The 27302-nt window shown below is 40.1% G+C and overlaps 1 protein-coding gene across 1 annotated transcript; it reads right to left on the minus strand.

The window, feature by feature from the left end:
• Positions 1 to 441: 441 nt before the first annotated feature.
• Positions 442 to 27302, minus strand: VDAC1 (voltage dependent anion channel 1). Its single transcript, XM_024195207.1, has 9 exons — positions 27220 to 27302; positions 17402 to 17471; positions 16377 to 16426; positions 12493 to 12645; positions 12345 to 12397; positions 6243 to 6470; positions 3163 to 3313; positions 2524 to 2581; positions 442 to 1374 (listed from the first exon to the last, which is right to left on the minus strand). Exons 2-9 carry the CDS (start codon positions 17466 to 17468, stop codon positions 1283 to 1285), a joined length of 852 nt encoding a protein of 283 aa, XP_024050975.1. The 5' UTR covers positions 17469 to 17471; positions 27220 to 27302; the 3' UTR covers positions 442 to 1282.

The following is a 27302-nucleotide window of genomic DNA, read 5'->3' on the forward strand; positions in this document are numbered from 1 at the left end:
CACCAGGTTCAGCCCTGCACCACTCCCAGCTTATAAATGGAGAACCACAAGAAATGTACACCTCTACCCCGATATAATGCTGTCCTTGGGAGCCAAAAAAATCTTACCGCGTTATAGGTGAAACCACGTTATATCGAACGTGCTTTGATCTGCCGGAGTGTGCAGCCCTGCCCCCCGAGAGCACGGCTTTACCGCGTTATATCCGAATTCGTGTTATATCGGGATAGAGGTGTACTAAATTCTTAAATATTTGCTGTCTTATGGAAAAGATTGAATTACAATTATATTTTCTGAATGAGTTATTCTAAATTTTTAAGTCTCCCAAATTTATTCATCACGTACAAAGATACAAGTTAGAAAAAAATAACAGCAATAAAATAAGATGATGCAGGACCATTTTGTACAAAGCAAGAGGAATTAATATAAAGACAAAGTAAAAGGTGAAGTTTCAATATTTTATTCAAGTTGGGTTTTTTGTTTATTTCATTTTAAGTAGTGTCAAGTACAGCATTTTGGGGTCTAGTTCCACACAAAATGGAAGACTAAAAATGTTCCCATTAAATTGCTAAAAAAAGTGGTAATAAAACAAAAGTCCATTTTAAATTCAGAGTGATGCCACTATGTGATGAGTTACAAAGACTCTTGCCTGCTTATGGCTCTGTCTTACAAGCTTTTCCATATTTAGTGCAAGGGAAAGGAACCACAACACAAAACAAGTATTATTGACTGAGTCACATCAAACCTTCTCCATACCAAAATTATACAAGGTGAACAATCTAAAGCACTCTGAAGCTCTAGGTATCAGATAACTAAATAAGACAAACAGTTAATGGAATATCTGTCTAAAAATATCCTTTTTTTCCTGATAGTTTTGCACACTCCATCATGGACTGAAACTCTGATAAGTTAATATCCAAAATCTATGCTTCATGAATTAAGAGTTCACTATGGTGGATTGCAATTCTCAGTCACAGTTTCTATATCACACTTTTCTGTCCTTATATAGCCATTACTCTGGAACAGGTAATCAGTACCTTCATCATATCCCTTGTGAAGTTGTAATTAGCAGCTGTGATGGGCAACAAGCCTGGAATTAGGTTTTTTTAAAATGTTTTCTTCTCAAAGAACAACACTTTAAAGCTTAGCTGTCTTTAACCAGGTTTAACATGACTGATACGTAACAATACTTGCACCCCAGACATAAAACATTGAAAGGTTCACTAAATTCTGAAGGTAGCTATGCTGTAAAGTATTTTCAAATTAGTGATTGTACAATCCCTTTTTATGCTTCAAATTCCAATCCTAGACCAAGTTTGTGTCCACCCGCATTGACATTCTTGCCATCCAACAAAGCCGACAATGTAAGTTTGATACCTGCGTAAAAGAACAAAGAGGGAGAAGGTAAAACCTGGAAAAGAGGTACCACATAAAATATGGTGTGCGTATATTTTGCTTCTTTGAATTATTGGCCCGTTATGGTAATTTAATTTGGTTGTATGGGGTTGACTATTCGTGTAAAGATTGTTCTTTTAAAATAACTTGTAGAATGCCTAAAGCAGTGGATGCATTTCTATCAAAAGAAATAATAATGTACAACAACATAGGGCTAAATTCTGCTATGTTTACTCATCTGGGTGGTACATTACTCTGAGGGCTACGCAGCTTTTAGCGACAAGGCTGTGTTGACACAGCTAAAAGTCAGTGTGTGTGAACGCTCTCTATCAGTATTTTGTCGGCACTTTCGCCAATAAAATACTTCCAGCCCCGCGAGCGGCATAAGCTTTGCTGGCAGGAGAGTGCTCCTGCCGATAAAGCCGCGTTCACACTGCCGCTTGTGTCGGCAAAACTTTTGTCTTTCGCGGGGAGGGGAGCTTTTTTAAGTACTCGTGAAAGACAAAAGTTTTGGCGACAACATCGCAGTGTAGACAAGACCTGAGTCATTCTATTGATTTCAGTGGGACTAATGGCGGAGAAAGGTATTACTTAATGTGAGTGTGAATGACAGAATCAAGACTATTATGTCTACCCAACTTCCTAAAGCACATTTAGGTCTATGGATGAATAGTGCAAAATGCAAAAGTTATAAAAATTTGTATCAATCTGGTATTCTGACAGCAACATCATTGTGCTTCAATAATTCTGTGATCAGCAGCACTGAAGTTCTCCTCTCTGGGCCAGTGGAACTCAAGCGTGTCATGCTTTGAATCAGAAGAGAGGCTTACAATAGGAGAGCTTCCAGTGACTATGAATGCACTTGCTAAATCAGGATTTTACATGTACAAAAGGCCTGTTTGTGTGTCTAACCGGTCATTTGAGGTGCTGCATGCTTCTGGCAAATCTGCTCCTCATTGAATGTCAAAAACTTTTGAAAAAAATCCAGCCCTAAAAGGGTCATTTCTTGAGTTGGCAAGTAGGACAACAATGTTATAAAACCAAATCACTTTTCTACATGAAAAGCTCTTTGCTGCTTAAAGACTAAAATGTATCTTTCTCAAATTCTGAATTCCTTCTGTCTACACTTACCTGGCTTCAAAGTTTGAGTGTATCCTAAACCAATCAGACTGGAGTTGTTCACTTTAGCCTGAAAAAACAAAAAAACCCACAGTCATTTGAATAATCTGGTATATTTCTTCAAAGTCTTTGCTGTTTAAAAGGTCAGTGGCTTTGTTTAAAAGTTTAAACTATTTCAGATTCCAAATCATGAACAGAATATGAACCAAATTTTGCCACTACTTACATCTATGCAACTCCACTAAATACTTCCAATATACAAAAATGTTTTTGTTAACCAACTTAATAACTATTGTAATGAGTCATGAATACCAGAGAATACTCTCTTCCACTTCACCTAGGTCAATTCTTATATGCCAGTCTACTGGTAAGACAGCACTCTGTGCTACTTTTCAGAAAGTATACGTAATAGTGATCTCAGACTGTGACTGATGGACAGCAGGCAAAATACAGAGAATGGGTCAAATTCATCCCATGGAATTACATCAAGGATGTATTTGACCCACTAAATCCAAAACAAACATTACAAAAGTTTAGAGCTTTCTATTATTACAGGCAGTGCAGGTAATAACACTTATAGTTGAGGTTACTCAATTTCCATTATAAGAATCTGTTTTCCATTGCTTATAACGGCACCTGTACAGTACTCACAGAGAAAGATGCATCAGGGTCAATCTGATATTTGGCTGCTATTCCAAAGCGAGTGTTGCTATTTCCAGCTGTCCAAGCGAGATTGACAGCAGTTTCCAATTTATCATTCACCTTCTGATAAATGGAGCCTCCAAATTCTGTGCCATCATTCCTGTAATGAGCAGATTAATTTTAAATTGCACAGGAAACTTTAGGTTCTTCATCAGGATCCATGTAAGTAAAAGCTTCATTAATAACTCATTTAATAACTCTGTAGCAATTATATAGAATGGAAACAATTGGCCTGATTGATTTTGAGAAGTCATGCAACACTGAATTTCATGAATTGCTTATCATATTTCAATAAACCCATCCATGACCAAAAGAGAAGCCAGGAGAAAAACAGAAATGGGCTCATAACTGATGGTTTCCAATTTCCCCTCCTCAGTGGTTGAAATCTTTTCAGCAAACTGGATCCATCAGGCTTGTTTTTATCTATACATCTAAGAAACCTGTTTCCCTAACACACCTTTTTTAGTGCTCATGGAAGTGGCTACAATGACAGTCCTGCTGACTGACCCTCCTGTTTATCCACCGAACAGGTATAACACTGGCAGCGTCATTTCCTCCTGCTGCCTCATCAACATGCCTTTGCACAGACATGGAAGTACCATCTCTAAAGGTAAAATGACAGTTCAGTTTCCAAGTCCATGCAATCCTTGCCCTCCATCCTGCGAATGCGAATTAGTGCTATCTGCAGTAGTAGCAGTTTTGTATTGTAGACACTTCTATATTAAAAACTTATTTTCATTTCATTGAGCTACTAGATGGTAAGAACTTTCAATTAATACTAGCCTGGCTTAAATTAGCTACATAAGAGGTAAAAAGGCTCCAAATTTCATTTACCAAATTTCTGAACCCGCTTGGCAAGAGTGGAGTTTTTAAAATAGCAAATAATTTTTATTGACACAGCTTATGGTAAAAACTGTGTCTGGCTTTTGCATTTTCAGTATAGCTCATTCTGCTGAAAGAGGGTAAAAATATATTGCCCAGAACAGGTAGCACATAGGAGTTTATGAACCACCTGAACTCCTTTGCAAATAAGAGATCTCTGATCATTTCTGATCAGGGACTTAAAAATCAACTGCAGTAATCCATTTTCTTAAAGTAAATAAGGCATTCTGGGATGAAAAAGATAGATGGACTTGGAGTCCTTACAACCTGTATAAATCCGATGCAGCATTTATGGAAAATATGAATGCCTATTTTGCAAATTTAAGGAATAGCATCAGCCTTTTAAATTGTCAGAACTATTGTTCCAGGCAAGCACTAAAATACTTCATATACAACTGAAGCTCATGTACAGTCAACTCATCACTGACTATATTTGTCACACAGGAAAGGGAGGAATTAAAAAGCACTGATTAGAATTGGATATACAAGCAGACTTTGTGCAAGCTTCCTACACAGCTCTATCTGGATCTGCAACAGCAGGAGTCTGAGCTGTACTCACAAAAGCTAGGGAAGTCATATTTAAGGTGGAAATTCTGTCTTAACACCATAATTAATATATAAGTATGTTATTTTATATCACCATTTTGAAAATACTGAAATATCCACACAGAATATGGCGTTCTAGGAATGGAGTTCCAGCTATAAATCAATTTCCTGGATGTTGTGGATTACGTCAGGCCCTTGGTTTTATTCTGGTGTGGATTTTTGTTTAAATTTCTTAAAAATACAATTTTAAAACCCCCTACATAAAACAAAGTGCCATCAACTTACCATGGGGTCCAAGGCTTCTTCAGACCTGAAATCATGTCAAAGGACCTATTAACCCACTAGTACCAGGAGTTAACATTTTTGCCTTGCAAATATTACATATAGTATTTTTTGTGTATTATAGATTGATAATACCAAATGCAAAATAAAAATCCTCTGGTGAGTAATTGCTAACTAAGAAATACATTTCCAGGGGGCCAAGAAAGGGCAGTGGAGTCTGAGGTATTGTTTAGAAATTCCTTCCAGCTGTTGCCTTCCTTAAAAAAAAAAAAAAAAAAAAATCTGTATTTTATAGTAATGGCCCCAAACACAATGTTTTGGACTAGTACAGACTACTGTAGTTGAAAGCCATTGTAAGTGTTTGATGGGATAGCTCATAACTTTTGATAATCTGTAGGGACCAATGCATACACTTCGGATCCGAGTTCTCTACTCATGCATTTGCGATTTGCCAGTCATTCCTTCTGGACTACATGGATTCAACTGTTCTTTAAGGCAATTTGAGCTTCCTAAATCATATCTTGCAGAACCACGGGAAAACTGAACAGAAGCAGAGTTTGAATAAGCAGCTCCTAGAAGGCAGAACAGTTGTTCAAGTTCCAAATGGGAATGGCTTGCAATAGCCCTGCTACATACAAAATGATTGTTATCAGAAAAGGGTGAGGACAGAACTGAAGATTTTAATTAAATTTTGTCCTCTTTTTTCCATTTGTGCAGAAATGACAAGTGCTTGTGTAGATGGATTATTAGGAATTCCAATTCTGAAACATCCCAGGGTTAAGGCTATATGAAGTTTGATTAAACTCCCTTGCTCTTGTGTTTCATTTCCTTCTGTTTCTGTTCTTGTACATTGTTTTCTCTCTTGGGCCAAACCATTAGTATCTATTCCAATTTACCTTGCATAAATGGAGTAGTAGCTTTTATTTTCTCCTGCATGAAGAAAGTGTGTGTAATTGAATACGTTTGCTTCTTTTATTTTTCCAATAAAAATCTGTTACAAAGTTGTACAGTTGAATGCCAAGCCAATCAATCGCTCACAATCTGTTCTTATTCCCTCCAAAATTGAATGAGTGCTAAAGGTTCCCTCCGTCTCCCATGCCCTCACCCACATACATCAAACAAAGGGCCAGTGCAAAACAGCATCTGAAGTCTTTAAGCAGATCTCTCTCCAATTTCTGGAGGCTCCTACTGAGCCTTCTCAGTAAGTGAAGAGTCCATGCCAACTCCGTCATTCTCCCTCTTATTAATTTTGACAAACTCTCCCCTTCGTTACTAAACCAGGGAGCAATATACATTAATGCTCATTTGCTGGTACTTACACATTAGTGTGAAGCTGGAATTCATCAGTCTTATAACCAACAGCAAAGTTGCTCTGGGTTACTCTGGATTTAGTCGTCTCAAAAGTCATTTGGTAACCTGACAACCAACCCTCATAGCCGAACACAAAGGCTCCACGTATTGAAGGTCCAGCAATATCAAAATCCATGTCACAGCCAAGGTTGATGTGTTCCCGTTTATATCCTGTCTTAATTTTAGCATTTTTTTTCCTGAAGGAAGGGTGGGGGGAGAGAAGAAAAGGGTAGAGATGGGGTGGCAACAAAGTTTTATGACAAAAATCATTCATACGTAGTGACTTTATCAATCCATTGTTACTTTTAACAAAACGTAACGATGCCTGAAGACAAAGTACACATACCCAGAGATCTATCCTTTAAATTTGTTTCACGTTGTGTACATAACTGCAAATAAATTATGTGCACATGAAGCAATAAAATAAAATAAAAAAACGTTTAGAATACTGAGCCTCACATGCAGATCTTGAAACTAAATTACAATATATGAAAGTTGCAATACAAAAAGCATGAAACAAACCTAGTATGTACTGAATTTTTTTGCAATTAAAGACTGCGTTATCTAGGATCCTACCTAATTGCTTTGTAAACTGGTGTAGGTGAGAGAGAAGATGACTTTGCAGTTTTTATTTGAATATAATTTTAAAAGCTTGTTCCACTGACAGCTCCTAAATGCCTAAAACTGGAAACTTCTGGGAAAACATGAAGCAGAAAGGTTGCTTAGTCAAGTTTCATATGCAGACTGCTGTAAATCAACTCAAGTCCTGTTCTGGGTTCTAAATAGGTGGGAACTGTGTCAAGAAAAATCCATTGTTAACCACACAGTAACAGACAGCTCCACCATATCTTACTAACTACAGCCCCAATTCAGCAAAATACTGAATCTTGTCCCTAAACTTTAAGTAGCCTTTAACTGGACTACTCATGTGCTCAATGGTACACAGGTGCTTCAGTACCTTCCTGAATCAGGTCCTAAGGCAGAAAGTGTTACCTTTTCCCTGCCTTTCTCTTCCCAGAAATATTATTCAACTCAATGGCATTAACAGCAGTTATAATCCCATTTGACAGTGTGTTCACTTTCCAAGATCAATTTCTACAAGATTACAGCTTGACTAAATAGTGCATTTGGAGGTTCCCTTACAATCATATTATGATTTGATTATTAAATATCAAAAGTTTTTCATCCCATATTAATTCTTTGCAATTAAAGACTGATTTATATATGATCCTACCTAATTGCTTTGTAACTTGGTATAGATGAGGAAGAGGATTATTTTGCATTAGACAATTTTTAATTGAATATAATGTTAAAAGACTGTTTCATTGATATCGCCTGACTACCTAAGACTGGAAAATTTCTGAGAAAAACAGGAAGTAAAAAGTTTGTTAATCAAGTGACATATGCAGACTACTGGTTGCCTAACAAACACTTCAATTCAGTATAATGGGTTTCCTTTCATGCAACCCAAGGAGGAAGGGCTTTTCCTGTCACACATCTAGTCTTTCTGTATACAAGTATTAATTTAGGGCATTCATTCTCTTGAAATACTCTGTACCTACTTAATTAAGCTATCACTCATTAAAAATAACCAATGCCCTACTTGCCATCCTGTTCAATTTCTATTAGCAACGATGCATTATCCACAATCCACATAACAGTAAGAAAAGGACACTTCTAATGACTAATGATCATTTGTGGCTAATGGCCTTGGCAGCTACCACGTATCCCTCTGCCTTGATTATCAGATATTTACATCAATAGCATTTTGGTCTCCAAAAATAATACAAGATATAAAGATACAAATTTTCAGAAGTTCAAGTAATCAAACTCCCTGTCTCCTCCCACCTCATAGCTATTCCCATTATTGTACAGCCACTGCAAACATTTTTAATTTGAACATTTCCATTAAACATGAAAATTGGAGGGAGGGGGGAAAGTGTAGCTGTTCCATTAGTAATCTCTCAGGAGAAGTCAGCAGAGCATTGCAATAAGGAGCTGCTGGCAACTGAAAGAGTATTTTCCAGTCTTGCCCCAATATTACTCACAGAAACATCTCCTTTTCCATCAACTAGGAGTAGCAGAAATTTTTGAGCCAGTCTTTAGAAACAAATGCTCTACCACCCTTCTTTCACAGTGACTATTAACACTTCAACTTACTGCTGCTTTGCGGAGCCTTCACCCCACGGAGCCATCTGTGTAGCAAATAAGTCTAGTTTTTCTATGGATTAAGTAAAACTCTGAAGAAGTTGGAGGAATTTGGGTCTTGTGGCAGCTATGCATCCAACTATGCATTTCTAGTGCCGACATCATGTGCTAAATGCATTAAGCACCAAATGCAAACTGAAGAATGCATAATCGTAGTCCACAAAGCACCTCTTCTCCATCACTCCTTGATTTAGTCACGGTTACTTAGCTTTTCTTTCTTTGCATTTAAAAGAAATTATGCTGTGTCATTCTTCCACACCCATTACTGAAGGAGGCTTGCACAGACAGGGTGGGTCTTGCATCGCGATCTGAAAACAGGCTCAAGCTCATTAGATCTTCTGTGGCAAGTAGTTCTTTAGTGGGTTCTCTTCCAAGAGCAACACTGCCCCTGGAAAGTTTCATCTTGTGCTCTCTTAACTCAGTGGGTGACAGAGGGAGAGACATTCTCTCAGCTAGGCCCTAATCAGTTAAGGGTTTTAAAGACTAGTACCAGGACCTAGCACATTAGAATAGAACGCCAAAAAGTGCGCTGAGCCCCCTTATACTGTCCTTGTATCTTTCAATATGGAAATACACTTATAGACAGACCTGCTGCCTGGAATCACTTGCTCCTTGCTAGTCTTGTCCAATGCATAATATTTCTCTTACACTTCCTTAGGTTTATTTACATTAAGGGAGCAGATTCTCATTACCTGGTGGACTCTCACTCCAGAATTTTTGACTGTCATTTTTAAGATCTTTTCTTTCCTTTGAACTTATAAGTTCATTCCATCAACAACATTACATTTTGGGAAAATTGTATCAAAAAGTTTCTTCTGCCACTTTACTTGGTCACTTCCCAGAGTCGTTCCAAACATATGGTTCAATCTAATTGAAATTTCAAAGTAATGCTCTATTTCAGCTGGGGGGAAAAAAGTCTTTCACTTTAATGGTTTCAGACTTGCCTGTATTACACTTTTACAGTGATTGCACCCTTCCTTTTACTCTCAGGAGCTTCTAAACTTTGCATTGCTCAGCTGATGTTCTCTCCTGACGTCATCTCTTCTGCAGCAGTGTAGGAGGTGGACGTCAAAAAGACTGTCAGCAGCACTCAGCATTGGCCTACCTCTGCTTTCACTGAAGTCAATAGTAGTAAAACTCACAAATGACTGCAATGGCACAGGCCAACACTGAGCACGTCTGAAATTCCCATTCATGGTTAATAGGTTCATCCAGGAAGGAAGGGAAAGCAAAAGATGTGTCAATGGAGTCTACTGAATTCAATGGAGTCACACCTGATTCTGGCCCAGTTTATTCAGATAATTTTTAATGGCCCTCCACTGAGGAATCCCCATTTCAATTATAAGGCAGATGGTATAATATCTGGGGAGCTGTTATGAGATAACAGCTCAGCTATAATTTCCCATTCATATGTGATTATTTTTAAAATCCAATGATGTAATAATTCATTTTCAACAAAACTTCAGATTATTATTAGGGCTGTCAAGCGATTAAAAAAATTAATCGCGATTAATCGCTCTATTAAAGAATAGAATATCATTTATTTAAATGTTTTTGGATGTTTTCTACGTTTTCAAATATATGGATTTCAATTACCATACAGAATACAAAGCGTACAGTGCTCACTTTATATTATTTTTATTACAAATATTTGCACAGTAAAAAAACAAAGAAATCTTATTTTTCAATTCACCTAATACAAATAATATAGTGCAATCTCTCTAACATGAAAGTTGAGCTTACAAATGTAGAATTATGTACAAAAATATAACTCACTCAAAAAATAAATCATTGTAAAACTTTAGAACCTACAAGTCCACTCAGTCCTACATCTTGTTCCCCGCTTCTTATATACGTCACCTGAAAGTGACAACAGGTGTTTGCATGGCACTGTTGTAGCCGGCATCGCAAGATATTTACGTGCCAGATGCACTAAAGATTCATATATCCCTTCATACTTCAACCACCCTTCCAGAGGACATGCGTCCGTGCAGATGATGGAATCTGCTCAATAGCGATCCAAAGCAGTGCAGACCGATAGATATTCATTTTCATCATCTGAATCAGATGCCACCAGCAGAAGGTTGATTTTCTTTTTTGATGGTTCAGTTCTGTAGTTTCCGCATCGAGTGTTGCTCTTTTAAGACTTCTGAAAACATCTCTACACCTCATCCCTCTCAAATTTTGGAAGGCACTTCAGATTCTTAAACCTGGGGTCAAGTGCTGAAGCTACCTTTAGAAATCTCACATTGGTAACTTCTTTGAGTTTTGTCAGATCTGCAGTGAAAGTGTTCTTAAAACGAACAGCATATGCTGGGTCATCATCTGAGACTGCTATAACATGAAATATATGGCAGAATGTGGGTAAAACAGAGCAAGGGACATACAGTTCTCCCCCAAGGAGTTCAGTCACAAATTTAATTAACACATTCTTTTTTTAACGAGCGTCAGCAGCATAGAAGCATGTCCTCTGGAATGGTGGCCGAAGCATGAAAGAGCATACAAAGGTTTTAGCTTATCTGGTACTAAAATACCTTGCAATGACGGCTACAAAAGTGCCATGCGAACGGCTGTTCTCACTTTCAGGTGACACTGTAAATAAGAAGCAGGCAGCATTATGGCCCGTAAATGTAAACAAACGTATTTGTCTTAGTGATTGGCTAAACTAGAAGTAGAACTGAGTGGACTTGTCGGCTCTGAAGTTTTACATTACACTAAAAAACGAAAAATACAGTTATGTAACAAAACAAAACAAAAATCTATATTTGTAAGCTGCACTTTCATGAAAGAGATTGCACTACAGTACCTATATGAGGTGAACTGAAAAATACTATTTCTTTATCATTTATACAGTGCAAATATTTGTAATAAAAATAATAATAATGTAAAGTGAGCACTATACACTTTGTATTCTGTTTTGTAATTGAAATCAACATATTTGAAAATGTAGAAAAACATCCAAAAATATAATAAATTTCAATTGGTATTCTATTGTTTAACAGTATGATTAATTGCAATTCGTTTTTTAATGACGATTAATTTTTTTTAGTTAATCGCGTGAGTTAACTGCGATTAATCGACAGCCCTACGTTTTATGCTTTAAAACTAAAACTGAATATACTATCTGCACATGAGATAGCAAGCAATTTGAAATTAGAATATGAGGTCTGCAACTTGGGGTGAAATGGTCACTGTGATTACTGCCTGGTCACTTGCAGTGCCATGTGCTACTTTCAGAGGCAAATCAGCATGATATTCTCAATCATCACAACATTTGTTTGTGTGTGGGAAGGAAATCAATGGGGGTGGAGGGGAAAATCAACCAGCATCTAGTCTTACAGCTGCCTAATCCTCCTGGCCCATTTAATATGTCACTGTCCAATCACACCAACCAAAACATTCATCCAATCCCAAACATGGTTACAGCCTGCAAGAATTTAGGCTTTACATCCAGCTTGAAAAAAGAACCCAATTACTGAACTGAGTTATTGGAGCAGTCAGCTAAATAGCTTGCAGTGCTCATTAATCTCCGCACTTCAGCTGATTTGTTTCGGGTGTGGTAGCCAAGTGTACATTTTAAGATATGAACTGCATTAAGTCACAATGACCAAAACAAAACTGTTTCACTGGACACCAGTTTTGACTATAATTTTCAAATTATTGTACTTAATCCTTTGCTACTTATAAATTATGTCAAAAAAGGAATTTTCAATTCCAAGGTTTAGTAAGATGTGACATGATTTGATTGCTCGGGGCATACCTGCTATCTGTTCTTATTCTTCAGTTTACAGGGAGTTAAAGAATAAACCAGTGTTCAGGAAATAAAAACAAGCAAAATATCCCTTTTTGTCGTCACTTCTTACCCAGTGTTAGGAGAGAACGAGGAGTCAAAGGTCAGCTTCAGTCCATGTGCAAGCTGAACAGAAAAGAAATTCACCAGTTGCATTTATAATTAAAAAGGAGACTGTGATAAGTGAATTGGTAAACTGTGACTTGTGAGCTAAGAGTTACCTGATCTTCAAGAGTAATCTCTGTGCCTAATGTGTTGTCGGTGTTCCACTTCTCCGTGAACGTCAAGCCATATTCTCCCCATTTGTATTTTGTTTCCAAACTGCCAGTAACTTTGCTTGTCTCTGAGTTTGCTGAACCTGAGCTTGTAAATTCCTAAAGTAAAGCAAAATAAATAAATAAAGATGCAGAATGTACTAATTACAGTAATTTGGGGGAGTATTCAGCATCACAGTGCTTTCTCAAATGCTTTTTCTATATTTGTTTCCTTGTCATTAATATAAGCACACACTTGCCCTGACAAAACTGCAAAATAAGAATGCTTCACATTTAAGGAATGCACTGGTGATGCGTGTGTGAATAATTTTCTCTGCTGACATAACACAAAATAAGACACTATTTCAAGTGTTACTATGCAAAATAAAGCCTGTGAAATAAAATAATTACTCTCTCAAGTCTTCAACTACATCTTTCCTCAGGTATTTCAATCAGCTCAATTAAGCAATCAAACAACAATTAATGATTATTTTGAAGCATAAGCCAAATGAGAAAAATTCTTCAGACATTTTGGGGGGGGGGGGGGGGGAATCACATTTCAAAAGTTCTGACAGTGAGGAAGAGATGTTGCAAATCACAGCAGTAGCCAACTGTGTACACACTTTATTTTAAAACAAGTGACTGACAATGCTGCCAAACGGCATTCAGACATAGGTTCCCAGAGAGCAGTGGCTCAATCCTGAGCACTTTACTAAGAGCCAACAAAGTCTGCAGGGAAAAAAAACACAGTCGAACCAGCAGCCTTTGCAAGCTGAAGTTCATGCAGTTTCTACTCATCCTATTCGGCTGGGTAGAGAGGGAAAGACAATCCCCTCATCATCAAGTGGGCAGGGGGCCTGGCCTAAAAAATGCACAGACAGTAGGAACATAGAGCACTCCCAGGGACCCTTAAGTAATAGGGAAAACTGCATTTTTTTAAAGGAGGGACTGGGAAAAGGGGTACTCCCTGGGACGTCCCTTAGCGGAGGTACTAGGAAGGAGGGAGTGTGAGATAAAGCTGGAGGGGTGTGAACAGAGCTAGTCTAATCTTAGGGGGGGAAATTCATGAACATTTTCACAAAACGTTATTCTTTTTTGGTGGGGCGGGGGAAGATGAAGTGGCAAATCATCAGATCAATCAAAAAAAGTCATGGAAATTTCAATTAGTGCTGGGAGCATGGATGCGATCCTGGGGTGTGAGAAAGAAAGATGAATAAAATTCCAGAGGGGTTTAGGAAGCACTATTACTCTGTCTTCTGGCTCCCGTTTTTATTGAAGTCCATCACACACACTCATACTCTCTACAGATTACACATCACGATGCAGTTTACGTAAGAACAGAAGAGCTGCCATGCTGGGTCAGACCATGGTCCAATCTTGCCCAGTATCCTGTCTGCAATAGTGGCCCATACCAGAACTTCAGGGGGAACGCACAGAGCAGGGCAATTATAGAGTGGTCCATCGGTCTTCCAGACCTAACTTCTGGTAGTCAGAGGTTTAGAGTCACCCTGAGTATGGGGTTGCGTCCCTGGCCATCTTGGCTAATAGCAGTTGATGGACTCCATGAACTTACCCAGTTCTTTTATGAACCCAGTTATACTTTTGGACATCCCAACATCCCATGGCAATGAGTTCCACAGATTAACTGTGCATTGTCTGAAAAAGTACTCTCTCTTGTTTGTATTAACCCTCTGCTGATTAATTTCATCAGGCAACTCCTGGTTTTTGTATTGTGTGAAAGGGTAAATAACACTTCTCTGTTTACTTTTTCCACACCATTCATGATTTTATAGACCTCTTTCATATCCCCTCCCTTAGTTGTCTCTTTTCTAAGCTGAACAGCCCTAATCATTTCCTCACATGGAAGCTATTCTATACCCTCAATCATCTTTGTTGCCCTTTTCTGAACCTTTTCCAGTTCCACTATATCCTCTGTAAGATGGGGCAACCAGAATTGGACACAATATTCAAGGGGTGGACATAAAATGGATTTACATAGTGGTATTATGGTATTTTCTGTCTTACTTTCTATCCCTTTCCTAATAGTCCATAACATACTGTTAGCCTTTTTGAACCCTACTGCAGGGTGTCAGGAAGGCTAGCCCCCTGCTCCGCCGCTTCCTCCCGCCTCACCCCCCCCACAGCTGGAGCCTCGAGACACCCACCACACACACCTGGAGGAGCCCTAAACATCCCACCCCTGGGCTTGATGAGCCCCAGGCTGGCCAGAGGCCCAAGTGTCCCCACCCCTCAACCTCGGCCAGAGCCCCAAGCCCCCCCTTGGCCGGAGCCCCAAGACCATCCCACACGGAGAAGCCCCAAGCCAATCAAAGCCCCGAGCCCCCATCCCTCCTGCCAGGAGGTACCACCACACACACACCTGCTCAGAGGAGCCCTGGGCCAGCCACAGCTGCACGTCCCCTCCCCAGACCCCAAGCTGCTGCGGGGAAAAGCTCTCACTAAGACGCTTTTGATATGCCCCATGCAGGTTCCGGGGCAGCTGAGGAGGCAGTATTTGCTACTCAACTTCCTGGGTACCTCAGTAATCTCTCTGGAGTCCAGGGACATTACTGATGAACCCAGGAAGCTGAATAGCACATACCACTTCTTCAGCCGCCCCAGAACCTGCCTGGGACATAATAAAGCAAAAACTTCCCCCGCCAAACCCGCAACTGGGGTTCCAGCGGCTGCAGCAGTGCCAGTGGAGGCTCCCATACGTGGCAGAGCTCTTTCACGGTCTATAATGAACCCCTGGCTATAACGAACAAATGGTGTGGATCCGGACATGTTCGTTATAGCAAGGTTGTACTGTACTTTGCACTTATCAACATTGAATGGCATCTACCATTTTGTTGCCCAGTCTCACAGTTTTGTGAGAAATCCTATGTAACTCCGTGCAGTATGCTTTGGACTTAACTATCTTGAATAATTTTGTATCATCTGCAAACTTTACCATTCCCACCTACCCATGGCTACTTAGTTCCCTTAGGAGCCTTTGGTAAGGGACATTGTCAAAGTCTTTCTGAAAATCCACGACACTATATCCACTGGATCACCCTTGTCCACATGCTTGCGGACTCCCTCAAAGAATTTTAATAGATTGGTGAGGCATGATTTCTCTTTACAAAAGCCATGCTGATTCTTCCCCAACAAATCATGTTTCTCTGTGTGTCTGACAATTCTGTTCTTCTCTATAGTTTCTACCAATTTGCCTGGCATTGAAACGAGGTTCACCGGCTTGTAATTGCCAGGATCTCTTCTAGAGCCCTTTCTCCAGAATTCTCTTATAGAAAGATGGTGCGTTGTTAGGGTGACCAGATAGCAAGTGTGAAAAATCGGGACGGGGGTGGAGGGGTGGGGTAATAGAAGCCCATATAAAAAAAAGCCCCAAATATCGGGACTGTCCCTATAAAATCAGGACATCTGGTCACCCTATGCGTTGCATAGTACAATGTTCTCTTGCAAATATTATGCCATATATAAGTCTATTCACCAAAACTGCACCTGCTAAGAGGGAGGAATTTTTAAAAATTGCAATCAGAGTGGAAATGATAATTTTTTTCCTACTTGCTAAAATTTCAAGTTTAAGTCATTTTGTAATTTAACTGCTCTCATAAAATGCAAGGTATAACTAGTATTTTATACAAGTGATGCATAGTAGATGTGTTCATTTGTGGTACTATGTCATACATACCTCATTACTGAAAGATGAGCGCAAAACATAGTATAGCCACATTATAATATAATCCAGCGTGTAAAAGGTGTGAAATTCATATTTTTCCACTTTTAGAAATGGGGACATAATAAACATATAGTTGATAGATACTAATGTTTTCTCTTTCCAAACTCACCAGTCCATTTTCAGATTTTGTCTTCAAATCAAGTTTTATTAATCCAAATCCTAAAAAATGGCACACAAAAAAAAAAACCACAAGAATTTTACATATTAGTTTGAAACAGCAACATACAGAAACAGCATTTCTCTGTTATCTCTTACAGCGCCCAGCTCCATCTCCTTTGAACAATCTAAGAAAATAGGATTTATACAAGAGTTGACAGCTGCTCCTATTACTTGTTTGCCAGGACAGATTTTGCCATTTATATTCATATTAGATAGCACCTTCCTACACTAGTCCTAGTGATTTCAGTGGTGCTATTTACACAATGCTAGACTGGAATACTTCTACTACTGGTACTACCCAGGAGTACCTTGCTCCACAAGTAACCCTATTGACTTCAGTGATACCATGCTTAGAGTAAGGTAATGTTCGATATGAGTAAGAGGATTGTAATCTGGCCCATAAAAAGGTACTATACACCAGTTTCCTTCAAAACAGAGAGCGCGCTAAGGGAGACATTGATGATCTTCAACCACAGGAGAACAAGTAGCTCCCCTCTGGTCTTTACCAGCCCGGACAGACAGCACTCTAAATCTCAGCTTGTGCAATGCAGTTCCTCCAATACCCTGGAATTCAGCCTGAACCCAAATATTATCATCTGCAAAATAACTTCAAATGTCTTCATCACAGAAGGCACTCAAATTAGCAGTCAAGCTGTCAACGGCTCAAAACAAATCTGATTAAGACTGGGTGGAAATTTCAGCCGAGATTTTTAAATCGGTTCTCACGGTTTCAGCTGGTTATTAGGTTTTGCAACAGGTCTACTGGTCGACCAGTTCCTGGGACTACTGGTTCTCCATTAATAACCTACAGAGACCAGAGTAGCAGAAACCAGGTAATGGGGGTCTAATAGAATGTACTGAAATTTCTAGTAAGGAAGAAAGTAAAATCTTAGGAAAACAGCTTCAGGAGTTCGTTATTCCGTAAAAAAAAAAAAAAAAAAATTATATATATGAGTTCCTCCTGGTATTATTTACCATAGCCCTTGGTGAAAACATCTCTGGCAGATTTTCCTAGATCAGCGTAAGCAGGTGGAACAGCCATTTTCTGCAAAAACAACAACAGAGATTACAATATTTAGATTCTAGCTGATAATTTAAGCAAAACTCCCACAGTACGGCCACTCTCCTTTTTCCAACCATCAGCTCTCAATTAGCTATAGAGCTGGATAAAGTATCTGCAGCAATATTGACATTTTCTTTATTGGTCAGTATTAGTCACTGAGGCATATATGCCATGTTGAATCAGAAACAGTCTGCAAAACAAATACAAAAAGGATAGTAAAATGTGAAGAAACTTTCTGTGCTGTTGAAGGCAGTTAAATGCTGATGCTTTTACAAGAACAACTGCATGATTTACTTCCTGGTTTTTGTTCTCATTAAAGTTTCTCTTTATGTTCGTTACTTCCATTAATCAAGGTGAGTATCACAATCAATCGGGACTGTGAGCAATCCAGGTTTAATTCAGAACATGCCTAACATGGACTAACCTCTATAGTCAATTGCACCAAAATCCCTCTAACTCCGAGGATCTGATTCCAAGCACAGAGTAAGGTAAGCTCCTCTGTTACACAGTCCAACAGGATACAATTTATGCCAGCAAAATCGATGAGTGGCTATTCTTCACCCTAAACTTTCTTTTACTTGGGTACCACTGCTACTACTGGATCAGATTTTTAAACCTCCTTAGACACGGATCCCTCCGTTCCTTTCTGTTGCCCAGTGGGGAGAAAAACTGAATTCACTGTGCAGAACTGGAATTGAGGGGATTGCATAGAGCAGTGGTTCCCAAACTGGGGTTCGTGAACCCCTGGGGGTTCACGAAATGTTACAGGGGGTTCTTGGGAAAAAATTCCTTAATGGCGGACAGAGCTGTTCTTAGGGACCCCGGGCAGCACGGGACCAGCAGCCCGGAGCCCCTGGACTTCCAAGAGCTAAGCAGATCAAAGCGAGCATATCTATCACACTGAGGAGATTTAAACTTCAAGCCTCCTTATAAGACATGGAAAGGGAGGTGGATATTTTTTGCTGTTTTCAAAATTAAATAGGTAGCTAATCTTGTTTTTAAAATTATTATGAAGAACAAGTTTAAGCTTTGTTGTAACGTGTGTTGTTTGCCTGGACTGCTCAAGACCTAAATGCTTGTGTAGGAAGAACTCTTTGAGTTGGCTTCTTAAATCCCTTCATGCTGTTTCACGTCTGATACTCCTTGATGAAACATAGGAGCCTTGTCTTATAACAGGCTTATTCAAAGTGATACAAGCTATGAAAGTGAGATCTTGGAAGAGTGTTGCCCTTTTCATAAATGTAATAAAAATACTGTAATGATAAATAGTAATTAATAATAAATAGTGTGTAATAAGCATGTCATAAAAACAAATTTTATATTTCCAAGATCACTGCTTTTATAAATTTATACTCAGGTAAAGGAGAAACTCCCCAGAAATATTCATTTTTAGGAGGGGGTTCACGAGACTTGACATTTTAGTGAAAGGGGTTCACAGGTGGTTAAAGTTTGGGAACCACTGGCATAGAGGGTAGAGTGGCTATATACAATGCACCCAAACAGGCAGCCATTGGCTACCCCTCCATACTAACTAGATACAAAATCCGAGCACCATGCAAACTCTGAGGCGTGGCCTGACCAGATGAGGGAGAATGGAGTCTGGGAGAGGTGATTGTGTGAGATGCTTTGTTTGGCATGGCTATCCTGCGAACCACAAGCTTTGGCCCAGATTTTCAAACAGCTCTTCAGGTTGTATGCGCTCAGCAGAACTTGCCCCCTGCAGGTTCAATACCTGCCAGCAAGAAGGAAGGATTCATCACGTTTCCCCTCACTCCCCACACAGGTTTGTAGGATATGCCATGCCAGGGGGAAAGAAAAAACTGCCCCCCCCCTTTTTTTTTTTAAACACCAAGATATGAAGCTGTGACCCTAACATGTTTTGTTTCGTTTTTTGAAAGGGACAATCAAAGTCATCAGACCTGAAGTTTTACAGACCTTCTTCCCTCATACAGAAGTTCACTATTCCTCACACATTACAATTTAAAAACCACAAAATTGATGATTTCTCCCTGCCTATCAATACCAGACGTTGCAGTGGGATTTCATATTCCTAAGATCCTTCTTGGTTTTGTGACATTAATGACATAATTCCAGGAAAGGAGAGTGCAAATGTGATAGAGGGAATTTTCTACCAGGAATAACCAATCCTGACTCAATACCACAAGAGCTGTGCAATGCCAGAAAACAATGCCTTAATGTAAGACCTAAAGCCATACCGAAACAAAAGGACACCAATCACATGCACACAAGAGGGTGCTGCTTCTACTCCTTTTTTTGCTTCAGACTTGGATGCAATTTGTTTCCACATGAACTTCGCCACCCATTAATACCTGGCAGGCACTTTTAAACAGCCACTTAAAGCCTCAAGCATTCACTTCAACAAGTTGTTGCCTGCCAAGATAGGATCTTGCTTTTACATAAGTGAAGAATCCCTTTCCTAAAGTGTACAAAACAGACGTGGTAGCTAAATCAAATTGAACTGTCTTCTCAGAATGCACATAAAGTAGTATATAAGGGAGCATAACAGACATATTAAGATCCAGATTCAGTTACCCAGACTACATTGTATCTGGATGTATCAAAAGACCCTTAGAGAGACAAAGTGGGTAAGGTAATAGCATTTATTGGACCAACTTCTGTTGGTGAGAAAGACAAACTTTCAAGTTCTCCCACCAACAAAAGTTGGTCCAATCAAAGATATTACCTCACCCACCTTCTCTCTCTAATATCCTGGGACCAACACAGCTACAACAACACACATCAGAAAACGCTTGCAATTTATTTGTCGGATGCATCACAAAGTATCTGAGGAACGATAGGCTGCCATCAAGCAGCTAAATGGTTAATAAAAAGTTCAGGCCATATTCCAAAAGATTTGAAGCTGCTTACAACATTAGGGCTGAATTTTGAGCTTTTTTTGTGCCAGCATGAAAGCCAGGATTTAATTCCACTCCCTACAGTGGAAACCATTTTTAAAAGTTGATCAGATGTGATTCGGGGGGGGGGGGGGGGGGGGAGAAAGAGGACGACGACAGCCTACAAATCTGTTGATGCTTCTACAGTACTTTTAAAAAAAAGTTCCTCTGCTCCGCAGACCATCAATTTAAAAAACATAGCACAACTATGGCCCTCAGTGCACAGATCACTTCACAGAAAATAGAGTCAAGGTAGGCCCAGCAACTCCAGAATCCTGGACATATTGAGAGGATTCAGAATCAGGACCACTTACAGTTTAGACAATGCCACTTTCCAGTCATAGCAGCCAAATCTCACTAGACTTAAGTGAGGGGTAATTCCAAAACACCAAGCAGCATCAAATCACAGTATTAAAAATTCTTACATTTGAAAAGCAGGTAAGTATTGCTGTGAAGGGCAACTCATCTGCTGTCATTCTATAGAAGCCCTAATTGCTCTCAGTACAAGGAGCATTTTAGAGATCATATGCATTTCCAATACACACTTATGATCACATTGATTCAGTTGATTTTCCTAAAATCAAAATTTTACACTAACTTGTTTTCACCAAGACTGTGTGCCAATATTGTTTTATTTATATATTTTTAATAATTCTCCTGTATAAAATTCCACAGTCCCAAACTCTGCTCTCACTTACACTTGTGTAACGCCACTAACGGCAATGCAGTTACTCTTACGCAAATGTAACAGAATGGAGGCAGGCCCCGGGATTCAGTTCTAAGATATTATCCCCAGCAAGCTATCAGCAGGGAGAGTCAGTCATGCCTGTGTGATGAATCAGCTGTGACATGCTGATCCAATGCAGCAGTTGTCTGTGGTTCTAGGGCAGTGGCAGATGCTTAGTCTCCTCTTATGCAATCACTATAATTAAGAAATAATATAATAATGCTAAATCCATGTCCATTGTAAATCTATTTGTAAGGCAGATCATTTAAGTAACATAGAAAGAGGTGTCTAAAATGGGTGAAAAACTGTTCTGTGTACAAGTTGGTAGTTAACCTTATTGTTGTCAGTGACAAAGAAAAAATAATTATTTCTGTTCACATCAGCTTGTCAACAGAGGCCTACTGTATTACAGGAGAAAAACAAATCCATCACATCATATAAGACTGCAGCATGCTTAACCAGAATAAAGGGCCAGGGACTAAGGACATACCGAGCTAGGGTGACCAGATGTCCCGATTTTATAAGGACAGTCCCGATTTTTGGGTCTTTTTCTCATATAGGCTCCTATTACCCCTCTCCCCTTGTCCCAATTTTTCAAGTTTGCTGTCTGGTCACCCTATACCAAGCGCATGTCTTTGTCTTTCACTTCTGAAATTCCAGAAGGTGAACTCAGACTAGGTCATAAGTGAAACTGAATACGCTGGTCTTATCCCCGCCCTGCTGTGTATATAGATCATAAAACTACCACATGACTCAATCCCTGTTCATAGGAGGCCAAGACAAATAGTAGGAAATACTGGAAGTCATTGAGGCACTGACAGAGCTACATGGGGAAACTTTGAACAGATTGCTTGACTCACAGTAGAGCTACTAAGTAAGCACTAAATTCAGAATTGTAAAGAGAAAAAATGGGAAGCTTCCTTTAGAGTGTGCAGCAGCTTCTACTTATTGTAGACAACAGGGGCCAAATTCAGCCCTAGTTAAGAAAACTCTACTGAAGTCAACAGAGTTCCACCTGGGCCAAATCTAGCTCTAAATGTTTCCAAATATTGTGAGGTTGGCAAGTTTCCATTGTATAACACAATTTTGGGGTCCTGTGTCAGCAGTTACCCAACTACATGCAAACAACCATTTATTTACCTGAGTGTCATACAAAGTGTCATTTATTTTTTTTACCCAGTAATTTTAAATACATCTGTTTGCTAGCAGCCTCCCTTCCCACAGCAAGGCTGAAACGATATAATTAATAATGATGATGATGATACTACCTAGCTATTACATTGAGATCTACTGGTGAAGAGAACTAAGTGCTTTACAAAGGAGGCCAGTATCATTATCCCCGTTTTCACACAGATGGGGAAACTGAGGCACAGAGAGGCAAAGTGATTTACCAAAGAACACCCAGCAGGCCAGTGGCAGTTCTGGGAAAAGAACCCAGATCTCCTGATCCCAGTCCAGCGCTCTATCCATCAGCCAACATGCCTCTTCTATGATACTGGAACTTTCCCTGCATGGACTATTGGCTTTTCCTTTAGTTTTATTAATATTTCTATGGTGGAAAATATACCACAAATTTAAAATAAGAAGGAAAAAACCCAGGCAGGACCAAAGTTATTGGGAGTCTATGAGTAAGGATGTCGTGATTTAGACCTCAGTTCAGGCTAATTTTCACTTATAAACTTGAACATATGCAACAATTCTTGAAAATGGTGATCCCTATTGAATTTGAAAGGATTTCAGTTTACCATTTCCACCGCGGGGTTCCTTTAGAGCATCTTAAAGGCAGACTTTGTGCCATGATATAAGCCAACGATATGTTCCACTGAACTATTTGTACAAACCACAATGACATACGATCACAAATTATGAGACAAACGACAATCTCCCTGCATAAGAGGGAAGGCAAATCAAGGAGTCATCCCTTAAACCTAAGAAATTTGATTCATTTTTAAAAATAGTTGCTAGAAAGTTACAACTTGAAACAATGCTCTGGATTCTTTGGCCAAGAGATTTAATTTACAAATTAAAAATAATTTTAAAAAAGCATGAGGGATGGTGGATTTGTATTACAGAATTACAAAAACGATGGTCCTAAAAATAACGAAAACAAACCAGATTTCAGTGTCTCAAAAAACTACTCACAGTTGAAAAAATAACTAAGCCTGCCCAGGCTTTGTTTTAAAAGAAGTTTAAGAGCCTAATACAAAGCCCATTCAAGTCATGATTGCAATCAGCTTTGGATCAGGGCAAAGATTTATGCACATGCTTAACTTTAAACACAAGTCATCCTAAAGCACATGTGTTAGGCTTTGCAGGACCTGGGCCTAGGTGCACATATTTATAAATACTCTGAACTATGGATCAACAGGAAACCAAAGTCCAAATTTTGCCCCAACTTGTAAGTCCACTTAAATCAATATACCATAAGGACTCAAATATAAGTCCAAAGCCTGCAAGCTGTTCCACACAGGCAGACCACTAAGCCCTTGCAGTGTCAAACTATCTAAGGTACTTACTTATATGGCACCCATTACCATAGTATCTGAGCAATATCCCCACAATACACTTGTGAGGTAGGGAGGTACATTTAACAGATAGGGAACAGAGGCACAGAGTTTAGGTGACTTGCCGAAGGTCACACAGGAAGTCTGTGGCAGAGCAGGGACTTGACCCTCAGTCCCACATTGAGTTCATGGAACTGTGTGCAGCATAAGTGCCCTAGTCTTAGTTTATTGAGCAAATATTGCGCATTTTAAACCCTCTCAAACTAGTTACATTATCATCCAAATAAGTAATTGTTTAGTTCTTAAATACTGATGTATTTAACATACTCTAGTGACTCCTTTAATTAATCAAACAATACGCATTTTTAAAAACCCCTTAGCACATATTTACAAGAACAGTTCAATGATCTTTGTGTTTAGGGAATTAAAGAAAGAGAGGGGAGTGATCTGAGTTCATGGGTGTAAATACAACTTTAATTAAGACAGTTTTTTTATTATTTGCAAAGTTTAAGATACTAATTAAATAAAACACACACAGGATACAATTCTGCCCTCCCCGCTGTGACCAATAAAGTTAAAAAGGCTGTGAAAGCCGAACAAGTCCCAAGGATCCTATTCTTTAAAAATAAAATCCCGAACCATACATTAACAACTGTTCATGCAAATACATGTTTAGGAAGCAGTGAGCAATAATGTGATCATTGGCAGCAAGGATGGGAACAGACAGTAGGCATGGGGACAGAGCACTTCCTAAACATTCTGGGCTGTATTATATCCTCTATTACAGGGGTTCCCAAACTTGGTTGGCGGCTTGTTCAGGCTAAGCCCCTGGCGTGCCGCGAGACGCTTTGTTTATCTCAGCGGCCGCAAGTATAGCCACTCGCAGGTCCCAGTGGCCACAGTTCACCGTTCCTGGCCAATGGGAGCTGCAGGAAGCAGTGGCCCGGCCCGCGCCGCTTCCCGTAGCTCCCTTTGGCCAGGAACCACCGCCACTGGGAGCTGCGAGCGACTGTACTTGTGGACACTCAGGTAAACAAAGCATCTCGCGGCACGCCAGGGGCTTAGCCTGAACAAACTGAGAACCAAGTTTGGGAACCCCTGCTCTATTACATCAGTGCACCCTCAAATCAATGGGCCTGACCAGTTAAAATTGAGGGCAATATTTGGTCCTCCAGGGTATTTTTGTTTGCTAGTTCCTTTCACACTGTAGAAAAGCATTTACTATATTTAATCTTAAATCAATTTTCTCCTTCTATGTTTTTCATCTGCCATGTTCTCAAAATATGTATGTTTGGGCTTTGCAATCTCGCTGCTTAGATTCTGCTGACACCATCCTGCAGGGAAGTCACAATACTGACTTGGGGACATCACTCATGTTGCCATACCCAATTCAGACTCTACTGCTCAATCAGACAAAAGTTGAGGCTGGATGTGGGGGAAGAAATAGGAGGACAGAAAATGATGGACCAAATAAATCACTTGTTGTGTAAAGTTGGAGCAGGTGTTGTATTTTAAAAAGAGTTTTCACACTGTGAAAGTCCTTCTTCAAAGAGATTATGACACAATTCATACCAGGGAATGACAGAATTTTCATTTCTGATCCTCAAAAGCCAATCTGGAATGCAACACAGAATCAGAACAGTTTTCGTTGGTATCACAATCACTGCTCTTTCGAAATAGCCTGACTAACTCAACAGCATGGACCCATTCTACTCCAATTTTATTTTAACTAATGGCCAAAGACAGAAAGGACATGGAGATAGAGCTACTTCATACCACCAGATATAGTTCTTCCAGGTCACAGCTGTGACAGGACAGGGTGGGGAAACGTTTGTGGCTGCTGCACAAGGCTGAGCCTTTTCTGAGGATAAAGGAATTCAGTCCCTAGCATTCTCAAACTGGCCCACTGCTCCAGTATTAAAATGCAATTAAAATATAAATAAACTTTTTTTTTTTAAATTACAATTATTTTGGGGGTTGGAGTTTGTGTGTGGTTTTTTTAAGATCTCATGCTGAATGTTCCTAACTTCTGGAACTCCACTAAGCCCCATAATTTATTCACACTTTCCACAAGAATAAGGAAGATAATGGGCTGGTTAAAATAAGGTAAATTACTGGCAATCAAAGATTCTGTGCTGAGTCATGCTATCATACAAGACAGCCATATAGGTGGAGACATAGCCAGTGACCTTTGCTTTATCTGGAAATGAAAAATTATGAAAGGAAGCACACACCTCAAGAAGCGGCCATTCAGAAACATGAACACACTTCAAGGGTTGAAGGACAATTACCTTCAAGCCAACTCTCAGATTGATTAGCACCTAGTACTACAACTCCATCAAAGTCAATGGGATTGCACAGAGCGTTAATGACAGAATTTTGTCCACTGCATGGAAGTATCCTAGTATAACCAACACTCTGTCACGTTATTGCTCACATTTATATCAACCATAGCGCAAGTCATGGTTTAAAGGATCAAAAGCCATCTGATATCAAAGGTTATAATCTAGACATTGTTTCAGAAAAAGTGTCTATAGTTGTATATTTAAACTGTTAGAAAAAATATTCTTATTTTGCCTCCACATACATTTTAAAACATGCAAATCTTAGCTGCTATGGAATTTCCTCATATCATTCCTGAGACCAATTGAAGCAGTTCACATTTCATGATCCTGCCGTTTTAACAGCCTGATGGATCAACAGCAAGCATTATTTTTTATTACTGTCAAGCCTCAAAAAATAGGCATGAAAAGGCATTAAGGACAATCAGAGTGCGGGGGTGGGGGGAAGGATACTGGAAGTATTAGAGCCCAAAATCCCGTCAAGAACAGTTATAAACGCAGTACAGAGAATGAACAACAGTAAAATCTTGCTAATGCAGAAGTTACAATTTGTAGGCCCTATATTTATATTCCTATCATCCTGGCTGTGAAAATAATGTATCTATGGCATCAGCTAGCACAGCCCTGCGCTGAGATGTAACCAGCTCAAGTCTAGTTCTTCGCCAGGAAGCAGACTCACATTTTCTTGTTGGGCCCTGTCCAATGATAATGCATCGAGGTAAATCACAGTGCTGAGCATGCCTTCCCCTCCCCAGGGCCAGAGAGAAGGTCACCTACAGCCTACCTCTCCTGGCGGTACGGGGTGGAGGAGGAAGCTGCAGCTACCATCCTGCAAACCCCTCCCTGTCTGACTCGGAGCCGGCTGGCGGCGGGCAGGCCTCCGGGGCCCGGCTGGCAAACCGATGGCGCTGCCTAAAATAGGTGCCCACTCCCCATGCTTAGTGCCGCATGAATGCGCCACCCCCGAAGGTGACTGGGGGCCCCCGGCAGCTGGGGCATGGGTCAGGCTCCACTCCAGGGAGCCCCTCCGCCCGCGCCTTGCCGCGGGGGCAGGCAGCCAAGGGCCTGGCTCTCCAATGCCTATTGCGCGACCGATGGCACCGGGCCCTGCCTTCCCCTGCAGGCTGCAACGGCGGCCGCCGCCGCCTCCCTCGCCAGCCTCCGCCCGGTTCCCTCTGCAGCCCGGCCGCGGGACCAGCGGCCTGCCCGGGGGCCGGGAGGCGGCTCGGCCCACGCGCTTACCTTGCTCGCCGGGCTCTGCGGCGGCTGCAGCGGGGCTGAGTGACAGCTGGGGGCGGGAGCGGGGCGGACCTTGCCTGGCAGGA

This window comes from Terrapene carolina, unplaced genomic scaffold (genome assembly GCF_002925995.2).
Source record: "Terrapene carolina triunguis isolate 2854851 unplaced genomic scaffold, T_m_triunguis-2.0 Scaffold629, whole genome shotgun sequence".
In the NCBI taxonomy this organism is placed as follows: Eukaryota; Metazoa; Chordata; order Testudines; family Emydidae; genus Terrapene; species Terrapene triunguis.

Excerpts from the sequence above, each read along its gene's own strand:
- VDAC1 (XM_024195207.1), bottom strand. The coding sequence starts at position 17,468 with ATGGCTGTTCCACCTGCTTACGCTGATCTAGGAAAATCTGCCAGAGAT. Across the intron at positions 6,471-12,344 it reads TCGTTCTCTCCTAACACTGG|GAAAAAAAATGCTAAAATTA; the intron begins GTAAGAAGTGAC and ends CCCTTCCTTCAG. Across the intron at positions 3,314-6,242 it reads TTCCAGCTTCACACTAATGT|GAATGATGGCACAGAATTTG; the intron begins GTAAGTACCAGC and ends TGCTCATTACAG.